The sequence below is a fragment of the Lipophrys pholis genome, assembly GCF_963383615.2.
Source record: "Lipophrys pholis genome assembly, chromosome: 6".
NCBI classification, from domain to species: domain Eukaryota; kingdom Metazoa; phylum Chordata; class Actinopteri; order Blenniiformes; family Blenniidae; genus Lipophrys; species Lipophrys pholis.
The window spans coordinates 32,305,668-32,320,961 of record NC_137629.1 but is presented as its reverse complement, the minus strand read 5'-3'; the positions used below and the strand labels follow the sequence as shown (position 1 = coordinate 32,320,961).

At 45.1% G+C, this 15,294-nt stretch overlaps 1 protein-coding gene across 1 annotated transcript; it reads left to right on the top strand.

Moving 5' to 3' along the window:
- Positions 1–14,234: 14,234 nt before the first annotated feature.
- On the top strand, positions 14,235–14,846 carry neurog1 (neurogenin 1; the record flags this gene model as incomplete). The annotated part of the gene is made up of 1 exon (XM_080464935.1): positions 14,235–14,846. The coding sequence occupies one exon, from the start codon at positions 14,235–14,237 to the stop codon at positions 14,844–14,846; it is 612 nt and encodes a 203-aa protein (XP_080321061.1).
- Between the last annotated feature and the right edge of the window lie 448 nt (positions 14,847–15,294).

Below are 15,294 nucleotides of genomic sequence, written 5' to 3'. Positions count from 1 at the left end.
ACTCAAGATGAAATTGGCCGCTGAACTAAACTGTGTTTGACACTCCTGAGTTAAAGGAATGACATGAGCACAGGTGCACCACCAGGGGGCAGCAGAGTCTGCCGCGGGGGAGGGGGGGGGCGGGATTTGACCCTTTGGTGGGTCTCTAACCTGCAGAGCTGAAGTCTGAGCAGGAATTTAAAGGGGGGAATAATTTATCTGCACGGATATCCTCCTGTTCTCAGTGTTTGGAGGCACAAAGCAGCAGCAGCAGCCATAGATCAGCTGCGGCGCTCCATTGTCGCCCCGACAGGTCAGAAACAGACCGGCGGCCATGCATGCTGATGAGCCTGCGAGGGGGGCGTGGCCTGCAGGCTGCAGGTCACACGTTCCTGCGGGGAGCTGATTGGCTTGCTGGGAGATGTTGGGGAATCTGCAGAAGCTACAGATGTCTGCAAAGAGCCACCGGGTCACGACCCCAGTGTCGGTGTCAGAACATCCCCCTCGCTCTTTTATCCTCCTCCTCCATCTGCATCATCATCATCACCTTCACCATCATCGGGAGGACCATCGGGATGTGAGGCTGAGCGACACACAGGCGCATTGTTCCCCTCTGAAAGTCCGCGGAGCAGCAGGAGGCTTTAGGGCTCCTTTCAGACAGACCGCAGACTCATTACGTAAAAGCCGAATTTACATGTCGGTCTCACGTCTGAACAAACGCCTCCTCGTATCGCCGCCGTGCGCCTCGCTTTTCACGCACGGCTCCCGGCGACCATCCGAGTCACCGGCCCTCAACATCTCGCGGAGGAGTTCTGTTATTCAGTGCTTCTGTCTGCGAACCGATTCCCCCCACTGAACCCGTTCCTCCTCTTCTTCTTCAACCCCGACTCGACCAAACCAAAGTAGATTCATTTCTTCTTTCCATCGTGCGACAAGATGGACGCTTCTTCTGGTTCTTCTGGCAGAACCAGAGCTTCTGGTTCTGCATTAAAACCAGGGCCGCCTTTACACAACGTTTTCAAACTGAACTGAAAACCTCCGTAGCGTTCTGAGGGTCCATTCACACTGAAATGCCACTGAAAACGCAACTTTTGGAAAACGCTCCAGCTCCATGGAAATGGGAAAGCGTGACTTTTCTCAAGGCGCTGCTGCTGCGCATGCGTGATTGTCTCCTGTGAAGTTAGAGAAAAAATATAGATATTTTAGATGAAGCAACTCGTCCTTGTAAATGGTGACGCAACAAATGGAGATACGGATGAACACGTCGCCATGAAACACAATCGGTGGTCAGTTGGTGATTAAATGGCAAAATTAAGCCCCATTTATATGATCATTTTCTCAAGTGAAAACACAAACATTGTGCTGTGTTTTGGGGAGTCTCAAAAAATGCAACTTTTTGAAAAAAAATGCAAATTTTCATCTCCGCAGAAACGGGAAAGATTTAACTTTTGTGAAACCTTGAGACAGCGCTCCACAGTAACTAATTGTTCTGCACACGCTCAGTAGATAGACAACTTTTTAGAAACACTCCAACCACAAACTTTTTGAAAGAAAAAAAAAAAGATGCTTTTGCAACTTTTCGAAAATTCTCATTTCGTCTCCGTAGAAACGGCAGAAATGCAACTTTTGTGAAACCTTGCCACAGTGCACCGCAGTAAGTAATTGTTCTGCACATGCTCAGTAGATAGACAATAAGAAGAATTTTCCAGAGTGTCGTGACTCCGAGTCCATGTTCTCCAGGGACTTGGTGCTTTTATTTTGACAGTCACCGCAATAACAATCTAACTTTGTCGTCTGTCCATACAAATGTCCATTGTTGATGTTTATTGTGTTTTGTTCGCTGCACGTTTGTGTCTGCGGTTTCATCACCAAAACAACCAACAGCACCCCCTCGTGGCCTGGCATGTTCACGACATCAGCGTTTCTGTCGTTTCTCTGACATCGTTTTCGAAAGACAAAACTTTTCTGAAATAAATTTTCTTTTAAAAAGGATGCGTTTCCACTTAAAACATTGTTAATGTGAATATTTCGCAAAAGTTATGAATTTTAAATCTACTATAGGACTTTTAATTTTTCACGGGCATAATTATACAAAGTATAAGATGCAGTGAAATGTGTTTCTCACTTGTATGAAAACTCAAGATGCTCAAATTGTATGTAAAAGCTCAGAGATACTCCAGTAAAAGCAGAATCAAAGTAACTAGATCAACAAAAGTTTTTTTGTGGGCAGATGAGAAACAAAGCTGATCTGTCAGGAAGCCCAAAGAAGCTTCTGGGAATTACTGTAGTGTTCTGTGTATTTTAAAGAAATACTTTTATTGTAAGTGAGACATTTTTGCAAACTTATAAAAAGAGAATGAGAGAAAAGTAGAAATAGATTTTTAATGTCTCTGTTGCCGTGGACTATTTACCCATCAGTCATGATTTGAAAGAAAAAATAAATTAGAACTTCTAAAAACCCGAGCAGCCACAGAGCGTGACCCCCGGTCGCGTCTCGGCGGGTCAAACCGTCAGCGATGGGCCGCGGCCCGGCTCCTTTCAGGTGCTGTGTTTTCTGCTCATGGCGTTTCCATGACGCCGCCAGTCGGCAGATAAATCTGAGCCGTTCCCCCTCTTTCTGTGGGCGCTAACGCGGGGCAAACGGGGAGGTAAATTATCACCCTGAGCAAACAGCCGCGGACAAGTGAAAAGGAAGCTGCTCCCAGAATGCATCGGCAGATTGATGGAGGCGGAGGCGGCGCGGCGATGGCGGCGGTGGCATTGATTCACGGCGGCGTTCCATTACATTAAAACCTTCCTGAACAACAAGGCGGCTGTGAGCGCAAGGGGAAGATATTCATAAGAGCAGACACGCCGGACAATGGACTGTATTTGATCACGCTTGGTGTCTGTGTGCAGAGGCGTGATGAAGGAGCGTAGGGAGGAAGAGGAGGAGGAAGAGGGGGCGCTCATTGACGCATCACTCTTCAACCTGAAGCGTTCGGGGACCGGAGTGACGCTTTGTTTTTAAGAAATCCGCTCACTTTACTGTAAACAAAACGCGGAGAAAACAAAACCCGGCGTTTCTACAGCCGAGCTGTCGACCACCCTGAATAATTAGTCCTCCATTGTTACCCTGTCAGCTCAGATCCTGCTAAACTGTGTGCTCACCGATCGCTGATGCTTCATCTTCACAGTCAGACAAGTTCACAAAATGGATGGTTTTTTTTTTTTGTTGTTTGTCTCGACTTGCTCTGAAAGTAGTGGGATCACTTTCCCAGTCGCTGGAGCCAATCTGGTCTCACGTTACCGAGAAGCACTGGAAATGAACCAACGTGCAGGAAAAGTGCTTTAGTTTGGTTTAGTTTGGTTTGGTTTGGTTTAGTTTGGTTTAGTTTGGTTTGGTTTGGTTTGGTTTGGTTTGGTTTAGTTTGGTTTGGTTTGGTTTGGTTTAGTTCGGTTTAGTTTGGTTTAGTTTGGTTTGGTTTGGTTTGGTTTGGTTTAGTTTGGTTTGGTTTAGTTTGGTTTAGTTTGGTTTGGTTTGGTTTGGTTTGGTTTGGTTTGGTTTAGTTTAGTTTAGTTTAGTTTGGTTTGGTTTGGTTTGGTTTGGTTTGGTTCGGTTCGGTTCGGTTCGGTTCGGTATGGTTTGGTTTGGTTTGATTTGGTTTAGTTTAGTTTAGTTTAGTTTGGTTTGGTTTGGTTTGGTTTGGTTCGGTTCGGTTCGGTTCGGTTCGGTTCGGTTCGGTTCGGTATGGTTTGGTTTGGTTTGATTTGGTTTAGTTTAGTTTAGTTTAGTTTAGTTTAGTTTAGTTTGGTTTGGTTTGGTTTGGTTTGGTTTGGTTTGGTTTGGTTTGGTTTAGTTAGGACTCTGGATAAACATACCCAGGATATCCCTCTCTGTTTCCTGGGTTAACTTACCCAGACATGTGACATGCTGAGAAGCGTTAACACGAAGCAGGTTAGTCGCAGCGTCTCACCAAACACACACTCATCCGGCTCAAACCAGCTCTGTTGGCTTGTCGGGCAGCTCTTCCTCACTGCTCTTCTTTTGGTTTATTTTCTCTACCCAGTTGTTTTGAGGCCCAGTTTCCACCGTCTGCGTGTGTTTCGTGTTGGAATATTAATTCATCATGTCTCTGCTGTTCTGCCAACATTTTTATTCACTGCATTATTCCAGATCAACCCTCGTGGAGATAAACAGACTTTGGACAAGTCAAGAACAAGATCAAAATCATCCCTGATGAGGATTTATTCTATTATGACAAACAGATTTGCTCTAAAGGATTTTCTAAGCTTTAACACTCACTGTGATCTTCTCCAGATCGTAACCTGTTCTAGAGCAGGTTAGACATTCAGAGTCAGTTACTTTGGTGATTTATCCTGGTAAGGAGTGAACCAGCATCGCAGTAGGAAAAACCCAGGTTTAATCCCTGAAGTTACCTCGATAAGAGAAAATACATAGTCAAAGTATTAAGCCCTGCTTTGGCTTCAGTTAGTTCGCTTTGTTTTGGTTAATTGGGTATGACAGACCCCGGCCGGCTCAGCTGGTAGAGCATGAGACTCTCAGTCTCAAGGTAGAGGGTTCGTGTCCCACGCCGGGCGCCACCTTCCCGTGGGCTCTCCACCCGCAGGGAGGTCCTTAATCGGTGCAATGTGATCTGGGTGACGGTGTTCAGACTGACACCCCCACCACCCGGGAAGGGATACGGGGGAGAAGATGGATGGGTAGGGTTTGGTTTGGTTTGGTTTGGTTTGGTTAGTCTGGTTTGGTTTGGTTTGGCTGTGTTGCTCCTGTGGAGTCTGTCCGGAGAGGGAGAGGGGCCATATGGTTTGGAGTGCAATAACTTGAATTTGCTCCAACAAAGGGGTAATTGAGAAGAGGGGAGAAGGAGCTGTGAGTCTTGACTCGACAAAGCTGCGAAAACTCCCTTCTTTCAGCCTAATGAAGCTGTTGTCTGGGGGTGTGCTGGAGGGTGGAGGGGGGTGGAGGAGGGTGGAGGGGGGTGGAGGAGCTCAGAGGAGGCCGAGCGGCCCTGGACGTGATTTGTCATACAATCTGAATCTTTAGGAGGGCCGCAGTGCAGAGACCTCCTCTCCATATGTCTGCTTCGTTTGCATGTGAAAGCTGAAGGTTCTGGAGGGGGGGTGGGGGTGGGGTGGGGTGGGTAGGGGGGGGTCAAACTGCCTCCCGCAGCATCAGGTTTGAGGTTTGAGGGTATTTGTGGGTCCCGTTGTTGCGGCGCTCATTCATTTTAGCACCAATCACACACGTTTCTCCAGCGCACATAAATAAAGTGAATTGTTCCAGCTTTGTTGACAGTTTGTGCAGAAGACTGAAGAACGAGGGTGAAACGGGGGAGAGCGTAAAAAAAACACAAAAAAACTAAATAAAACCCGCTGATCCCGTCACAACTTAGAATCCTTCATTTAAATTGGTATTTTTTTTATTTATTTTTTAAAAACGAAAAGCTAATGAGCTTATTTCAACATGAAAGAAAAGCAGCAACAACAGAAAGTAAAAATAAAAAAAAATGAGAACAAAAGAAAAGAGGAAAAGAGAAAAGAAAACAAAAAACTAATGAAACAACTCTGGATAAAAAAGGTTAAGGTTAAAAATGTTAAAAAAAACAACTAAAATGCCTAAAGATAATATAGACGTGTGAACATTAGAGGGATAAACAAGATTTGCTTTATCAAGTAACTAGTTACTAGTTATTTGTAGTAACTGCTGAAGAAAATAAAGCTACAGTCAATAATTTATCAGCGACGTGAACAATCACGTTTGAATATTAGGAGGATTTAAAATCTCTTTCCGCTGTGGAACCAGAAAACACTGAACAGGATGGAGGGTAGAAGACGGGAAAATACACATTCTGTAGTTCAGTGTGAAGATCACAAGAAATGTGTTTTTCAGACTTAATGCCACGGACAGAAAGTCCCTGTGACGTCTGAACGAGCGAGGGCGGCTGTGGCTCGGTTGTCGGGTTGAATCCCACCTGTCGGAGTGTCCTTGAGCAAGACACGGAACCCCTAAGTGTCACGGAAGTTTTTCGTTTTTTGCTTTGAAAACATTGTTGGTTTTTTTGCCTCAGACTTCTTTCACACTGCAGAAAAAAATATCAGTTCGTAAAAAGAGTTTTGTTGACCCACAGGAGTCCCTCCACATAAAAACACTGCCGTGTTCCTATCGGGCCTGTAGGGGCGCTCTAACGCCGCCACAGAAACACACAAGTTCAGAGAGGAAGACTTGGAGCGTACACGATGCGCCGTTATGAACATACGAGTCGTTTGTAAGGACGGATGATGAAAGTACAACTTCTGACGGGATTGTAAGTCCTCCAGAGTACTGTAAAGTATTGTAAAAGATAAAAACGAGCTCCTGTAGCCGGTGCATCACGCTGAGATCCTCCATTGTTATGTTGTCGGTTGTCATGGCGACCTCAGGTAAAGAGAGGCGGGGCTTCAGCGTTTCAGATTTCTTCTTGGTGCTTCTGTTGAGGGCATCTTCACCTCTATCCGTCTTCTCTCGGGTCTTCCTCTCTCTCCATCTCTTTCCATCACTGTTCATTCTTTTCTTCCCTTCCCTCTCCGACTCACACAAAGGTTATTTTGTCTTGCTCTCCTCAGGATCCTGTCATCCAGAAAACATGATTGAAGTGATATATTTTTGTTCCCCTGGTGTTACAGGATTACTACAGTTGTTAATCAGCCTGAGCAGATTAGACGTTTTCTCTCCTTCAGCCCAGTCGCTTGTTTTTGTTGCCTCCTTTTTCCCGGAGAGTCCTCCAGATTCCCCCTCTTTCTCCTCCCTCTCGCCGCCGTCCGGAGTCCCCCACTTCATTTCGCTCCGTGTCATTTTCTCACGTGTTTTCACTTCATTGAAATTCAATCACATCTCGTGTCGCCGAGAGTTAATCCTGTCAGAGCTTCACCCCGGGCAGACCTCTCTCTCTCTCTCTTTCTCTCTCGCTCTCGCTCTCTCTCTCTCTCTCTCTCTCTCTCTCTCTGTTTACTTCTTTCTCTCGTGTGTTTTTATTTCTTTACAAACGCTTTGAGCAACACAAACATTCCCAGAAACAGAAAAAGAACCCCCTCTGAATTTCACCTACGAGCACTGATTCACATTTCGCAGGCCTCCGCATGGAGACGTCAACTGACGCAAAAGAAAAAGTGAGGGAAACGAAGAATGAAACAGAAGAAGGATGGAGTGAGAAATGGTGCGATTACGCAGTGCTGCAGGGTTCATGTATGTTAGCCTGCCTCATACGACCTGAAGAACATGGTTGCGGAATAAAAACTACATGACATTTAAATTTAAAGTAAAACTAATCAGATCAAGGGCCCGTTTAAACGACATTTAAAGTGAAAATGCATAATTTCTTTCTTTTTCTAACAATGTCTGTTTACACAGAAAAGCAGGAAACGGTGTAGTTACCATGCCAGGCCACTAGTGGGTGCTGCTGGTTGTCTTTGTAATGAAACCACATACACAAGAGTGCAGAGAACAAAACGCTATAAACATTAACAATAAAAGTACAGGGATATTCGTATTTATTTATTTACCAAATTGGATTGTTATTACTGTGACTGTCAAAATAAAAGTACCAAGTCCCAGGAGAATATGAAGTGGGAGTCATGACACGACGGAAGAAACGCTCTTATTGTCCGTCTACTGAGCATGTGCAGAACAACTAATTACTATATAGCCATGGTGTGCTGTAGCAAGGTTTTAGAAAAGTTGCATTTCTATGGAGAAGGAAATGAGAATTTTAGAAAAGTTGCATTTTATTTGTGTGTTTTTTTAAAAGTAGGGGTTGGAGTGTTTTTCCAAAAGTTCCGTTTTCCCCCAGTCAATTGGAGACGTAGTCGGAGCGTTTTCGGAAAACAAGTTCCACTTTGTAAGACATTTTCAAAAAGTTGCATTTTCAGTGACTCTGGGCACCGTTCAGCCAAAACACAAGAAAAGTTTTGTGTTTTCACTTAAAAACGTCGCCAACAAGGTCTAAAATAAAAAACGATAGTCAAAATGTGTTCTAGTTCAGACAGTGAGGCTCCCCCTGGGAAATACTCAGATATGAAATATCGTTGATACTCTCCGATACTCTCCGATACTCTCCGATACTCTCCGATACTCTCACTCTCGTCACACTCATCTCTGGTGGTTTATTTCAGGTCTTAATGAGATCTGCTCCGGTGCGTTCCCTGTGGTTCTGAGTGGCGCCACCCACGTGTCCGTCAGCTCGCATCTGACTGCCCCGCCGCCGTAAACCGTGTCCGTCTCTCTTTAAGTGCACCTCCACAAGCTGTTGGCCCACTTTGAAGTGATGGAGGCCGTAAAAGAAGAACCTGCCTCCACCTTGTTCCTCTTCTCCTGCGGTCTGTCGGGGTTTAAAGTGCTCCTCCTCCTCCTCCTCCTCCTCCTCCTCCTCCTCCTCCTCCTCCTCCTCCTCACTGCAGCAGCGCTCCGTGTGTGGCTCATCGGCGGAGTCGCACCCGGGAACGTCACAAATTATTACACTTATTTGCTTGTAATTTGACACCAGCCTCAGTGGGTTTGTTTGGTAGTTGGTCTCCCTGAAGTCGATGACCGTGTTAAGAAATCATAAAGATTTTCGAATCTCGGAATTTGCTTTTCCACGGAGAAGTGACGTAGATATATAATTTACATTAACCTCGGACACTTTAGATGTACTTTAGATGTGCATTTTAAAACTTTGAAAAAAAAAACAAAGGTTAAACAATATTCGTCCTGTCACGTCTTCTGGTGGTGGCTGCAGTGAGGAGGTGGGGCTGGACAGGTTCACAGGATAAAATACAGATTGTACAAGATCATCAATATATATGTTGTCAAGTTTTGACCAAATATAATGTCACAATGCTTGTAATTTGACACCAGCCTCACTGTCCTTCTCAATGAAACGCCGTGAGCAGACGTCACCTGGTTCAAACTGTTCAGCCTGAGAGGAGAGACATTGTTTGTAACAGTAGATGAAGGGCAAGGCAAGGCAAGGCAAGGCAAGGCAAGGCAAGGCAAGGCAAGGCAAGGCAAGGCAAGGCAAGGCAAGGCAAGGCAGACGTATTTGCGTTGCACATTTCAGCAACAATCCAATTTAAATTGCTTCATATCAACAGGTGGATGAAAACCATAAATACAAGAAAAAGGTGGATGAAATAAGAAAAGGGTAGACAAAGATTAAATAAATAAAACCGATAATTTTTCTTGTTTTGCTCCAACAACAACTTCAGTTTGTTCTTCAGTGAGCTGAAACCTTTGGCAGGTCGTCCTGTTCGATCCCTCACTCTGTGTTTTTTATTTCATTTTTTAAAACTGTACTCTCCTCCTAAATGTGTGAGTCATCTGCGTAGCTATGACATCACATTGTGTTGTTGTCTGAAGTCTGAGGAAGTGGGAGCATGTAGATGTTGAAGAGAAACGGGCCCAGGATGGAGCCTTGAGGAACGCCACTTGTAATTTAGTTTGAGACTTGAATTTACCTGTTGACCAGAGGTGGAACGAGTTCTAAAATATTCCACTCAAGTAAAAGTACAATTACTTGAGCGGCTTTAATGTCAGTCATACTGAGTTATTCGTTATTAACAACACATTAGATTGTCAGGGAGTCGAACTCTTTCCTGTTCAATGAGAAATCCATCAAATCGCTCAGTGAGAAAAAGGGTTTTTGTTGATTTAAGGTGAAAAATGTTTTAAACTACGTCTCTTATTTACATGTATTTATTAATATCACTGAGCGATGTGTTGAGATCTGTAAACTAAAACAGGCAACATTGTCTGTGGAACTGAAATATTTTGAAATAGAAACGTTCATCTCTTCTGGCGTCGTTTATTATTTCCAATCACAAACTTTTACATTCAATTTAAAAAGTCTAAAGGTTTGTTTGTTTTTTCTCTCTTTTTTTTGTTTCTTCAAATCTTTTGCGATTGATGTAAAAGCAAAAACACGTCCGACGCGTCAAACCAATAAGGTTTTTTTTGAAGCGGGTTTAACCTTCATTCTGTTCTTTTGGTTTTTCTTTCTCTTTTTATATTTTACTTTTCTTTGATTTATCCATTTCTGCTACAGATCTTTTTTGTTTTTCTTTAAATTCTAACAGCTAAACCCTGAAATCTGAGGTGAACGTCTGCAGATGATGTAACGCGACCCTCAGAAAGATCCTCAGTATAATAAAGTAGATTTTTCTTTTTTCTTTTTTTTTAAATTGTGAGTTGTGCTGAAGGATTTCTGAAGTCGGCTTTATCCTCTCCGGGTGAAATGGGATTTGGGATTTGCAGACGCGTTGTTGGGCCTCACAGAGGCTTGTGCCGGCCCTGCAGCCGGGGCAGAGATGATTTGTGTGCAGCCTGGGTCTGGTTTTGTTCCTGCTGAGGCCCATTTGAATAAGAATGAGGCCAATAGAGTGGCTGAGGCAGAAAGAAAGCGGCACAAAAGGCCAGAGGAGCTGAATTTGGACGAGGGACAAACCAGGAGAGGAGTGAAAAGAAGTGCAGGGCGCACAGCCACAAAGGAACAATTCACCTTATAATCGCTTTGATATATTATACATGCCTGAAGACTCTAAACATTGTGTAATTATTTATAAATGAGTGTCCCCCCCCCCCCCCCCCCCCCCCCCCCCCAATCCTGCAGAAGAAAGCCTCAGAAAGACTCTGCAGGTCTCTGCTTCTCCTCCGCTGAGCCGCAAACTCAATAAATGGAATAATTAATGGAAAATTGTATGGCTGTCTCATAAAGATGTCTTTAAAAAACACTTAAAGAAAATTGGCCGCGGTGCGTATGCGCTCACGCTGGACGGCTTTACAGCCCGAGGAGATGAAAAGACAAACAAAAAGCCAGACTTCATGAAGTGAAACAGTCGGGCCGGAGACGACCCGGGCTGTTTGGGCCGCGCCGCGTCACCTCGGCGCTTTACGGCTCATTCATCGGGGAGGCGTCGGAACTCCGCAGCACCTCCTCTCCTCTCCACGCAGATCCTGGAGTTCTGAACTCTTCTGCAGTTTGGGGATTTCAGGTTCTGCTCTGCGGTTGTAGAAGTCTGTGGCCGAAGTCACAGCGGTGGCGAGTGTCCGCTATCTGTGATCCGCACATGAGTCTTTCTGCTTTTCGTCCCAACAGACGGAGACAGATTTCCCTTCTTTCTCCTCTTTAAATCCTTCCAGCTTCCTTGTTTCAGCCTCTCTTGGTACGATGGGAAGAGTTAATCCACCCTGGAGCTGCAGAACGTGACCGAGGCCACGGTTGTGTTTTCCGTGTGTGTTTACATGATAACGGCGCTCGGAGCCACTGAAAACAAAACTTTTTGGAAACGGCTCCCGACCCGCAGCTTTTACGACACACTCCGTCTCCGTGGAAACCGGGAAAACACAACTTTTCAAAACTACTGCTTTGCTGTGCTCAGGAAATCGTTCTACTGCAGGAGTAGATGGACGATAAGAATGTCGTGACTCCCAGTCCATGTTCTCCTGGGACTTGGTGCTTTTATTTTGACAGTCGCCGTAATAACCACTAGGTCGTCTGTTGAAGTCGTGTGGCTTCATTACAAAAGCAATCAATTGCACCAACTGTTACCAGGAATGCTCAATAACTACATCGGTTTCAGAGTTTCTGACATTAAAATGAAACGGACATCGTTTTGAGAATGTTGCCGTGGAAATACAAAACTTTACCGAGAGGAAAATACAAAGTCAGTGGGTCTAAAGTACTAGTAATATTGGTGGAAAGAAATGGAAGAATCCTTTCAAGAAAACCTTTTGAAATGGAATTTAAAGTGTTTATACAAAATCGAATTAAAAAATGACTCTTTAGAAGGAGAACATGTGTGCATTAAACCTCCCTCCACCTCTTAAAAAGGTTTGAAATGCTTCACACTGTTTTTCATCATATTTGCTAGAGTAAAGAAGCAGATCGTGTAGTTTTACCGCACTTTTTTCTTATTTAAATAAAGAGTGTGAGTTCTTTTGCCAGCTCTACGTGTTCATGTGAATACATTTCTTACCTCATGCGACAACATTTTGTTTATTTTACACAGTTCAGCGTGAAGCTGGGAGACAAAGTGGTTCTCTGGAATTCTGTTTAAATGAGTTTTCCACCGATCCTGCTCGACAGGAAGAATAATCCAATAGAGAAAATCCAAAAGGTGAAAGAAAATGTAATTTACACCTCATCGGGGTGTATTTTAGAGTTTATAAAGGAACTAAAAGGCTTTCAGGAGTCGTAAAAGAAGAAGAGTTTAATCTACACAATGGAGCCAAGAGCTCCACGCTGACATGTTATTATTGTGTGAAACACGCAGCGGCGGCGGAGAGAATGATTTCTACTCGAGTACACTTACACTGCTTTGATTGGACTCAAATGAAAGTACTTTATTGTAATATTTCCTTTTCATGCTGTTTTCACTCCTTCACACAAAACACATCAACGTTCAGAAACATGAAGTTTGAGGAAATTTCTTTCTGTTTCTCCAAACTCAGCTGAAGTCACAGAAAAGGTTGTACTCAAGTAAAAGTATAGGGTTAAAAAGAAATACTCTGGTATTTGTTGCTGCTGTTGTTTTTACTTGTATTTAGTATCTTTGTGAGTAGAAATGATTTTCTCTGAATGAATCTCCCTTTTTAATAAAATCATGATGGTGCATCGTCTTTATAGTAATCATTCTTATTATTATAACAAAATACACCAAAGCAGTTTGAAAAGCAAAGACAAATACATTAAAATGTAATAGCAGAGAAGGGTATTTTGCTTCATAATTACATTTCAAAACAAAGCAGGACATGTCTCTTTCAGAAGACTAAATTCCAAACCTGCAGATCAGTACTTGAATATTCATTAAAATACTGAATAAGAAATTTTAAAATGTAAAAATTTGGGAGAAGAATGTGAACGTAATCTGTAGTTTTGATTAAAACAAAGATGAACCCGAAATTAAAATGACATTGCAGTCCAAGTGTAAGAGCCTGAAAATACATCTGAATTAGAAGCAGCGTGAGAAGAAAATAAATAAGTTAATGAAGAAATGAAGTAAAGAACGCGTGATGGAATATTGTGTTTTTGTATTTAAGTCAGATTTTTTATTTGTGGTGAAGAATCTTTTCTTAGTTCTTTTTTTCAAGGTTTTTATTAATAATAACAGTCAGTTTGTTGTTGTATTTAATTGTGTTGCACCTCATGTTTATTATTTACTGTTTGTGATAATGTTTTATATTGCAGTGTGTAGTTGTGTGTAGTTGTGTGTAGTTGTGTGTCTGTTCCCACATCTGAAGAATAAACTCTCTCACTTGTTTGATGGATAAAACTACTAAAAACTTTTTTCTTTTTTTTTAACCTTCACTTCTTAAACTAAATCCTGAAAACAAAGTGAAAACATCAACTTGTTGCTCGGAGTCGTTTTGTGGAGGTGAAGCAGAACTTTTGTTTGTGTTGGAGTGAAGGATGCGATGTTTTCTCCTGCTGCTCGCTTCTCTTTCTCCCTTTTCTTTCTCGTTTGTGGTATTAACACAGGATGGATGGATGGAGGGGGTGAATGGATGAGGGATGAATGGATGGAGGGATGAATGGAGAGATAAGGGTTGAATGGGTGGATGGCTCGTCTCTCAGGAGCGTGTCTCCCCCCTGCTCCTTCCTTCTGACTCTTCTTTCTTCTTTCTCTCTTTTTATGTTTTTGGTTTTAACTCTAAAAGTGGGTTTGTTCTTTTCTGTCTCACAGGGGGGGTGGGGGGGGTGGGGGGCGTCGTGCGTGTCGTTCGCGTGGCCGGTCCCTTGTTGTGATTGGCTGGCTGTGATTACCGGCACGCTTCTCTGTGCGGGGCGAACAAACACCGCGGGCGTCATTATGTTAATGAGCAGCTCCAGCGGCACGGGGCAGACCTGCCGCAGCATTCATCCGCCTCATCCTGCCTCTGTGCGGGGTGTGCGGGGGGGTCACAGAGGGGTGCGGGAGCAGGGGGCCGGTCATTGTTCCGCCAACAGTATATAAGCGGGCTGAGGCCGGTCGTGTGCCAGCTCACCGGCTCGCACGAGCTGATCCAGAGCATAAAGACGCAAAGACACGCGTGCCGCTCACCCCGCACCCGCACCCGCACACCCGATCCTGTTGCGTGAGGAAACTTCTACTGACTTCAGGTGAGTGCAGCCACGAGCCTCCGCGCACCCACCCGGCGCTGCTCTCCTCACACTGCACGCGCTCTGGCTGGACGCAGGGTCCTTTACGCACTGCTCTCTTCTCTGTCCACAGGGCCGAACCCGCATCCCGCGCCCCGCATCATGGACTCCGTCTACTCGGACATTGACAGCAACAGCTGCGACTTCTTCACGCAAACCGATGACGAAGACTCGCACGACTCCGCGTCGCCGCTGTGCGCGCCGCGCTCCCCGGAGCCGGAGATGCAGCAGCAGCAGCAGAAGAAGCGGCGCCGCGGACGCGCGCGCAACGACGCCACCGTGCAGGTGGTGAAGAAGAACCGGCGGATGAAGGCCAACGACCGGGAGAGGAACCGCATGCACAACCTGAACGACGCGCTGGACGAGCTCCGTGGCGTCCTGCCGGCCTTTCCGGACGAAACTAAGCTCACCAAGATCGAGACTCTGCGCTTTGCGCACAACTACATCTGGGCGCTGTCGGAGACCATCCGCATCGCTGACCTGCAGGCGGGGAAGCCCGGTGACGCCCCGCGGCTGCTCAGCCCCCCGCGCCTCGGCGAGGCCCCGAGCCCGGGCAGCGACGCCTGCTCCTGGAGCTCCAGCGACTCCTCGTCCTCCTCCTCCCCGGCGTACTGCGCTTCCAGCCCCGACAGCCCGGCCGTTCCGCAGGACTACGGCTACCTGCAGCAGGACGCGCTCTTCGCCTTCCGCAGCTTCGTGCCGGGCGTCTACTGAGCGGAGGTTCCGCTGGAGGGCCGCTGGAGGGCCGCCAGAGGGCCGCACACCACAAGTAGAGACACCTGACGGACACAGAGCTTCCGCTGGAATAAGAATCACACTTTGCCTTATTGAGCTCACTCACCCTCCTCCACGTCTGTGCTGACGGGGTGTAAATGAGAATAACTTAATAATTTGTTCTTAATTTAGTTGTTTTCTTGTGTTTTGTATAATTCTCCAAAAACCTTTGCACTTTCCCCCTCCCTCCTCCCCCCTTCCTCCCTCACTGTCAGTTTTCTCCCTTTTTTTTTTTTTTTTTTTTTACCTCTGAGGTGAAAAGTCAATTTTACAATTTGTAGAGTGATAAAGCAGAAAAGAGAGCGTGAAAATCGAGTTTGAACGCTGTGACAATAGAGTGAATGGAGCTGCCCTCATTCATTATGTATTCTGTCACCTCCCCCTCCTC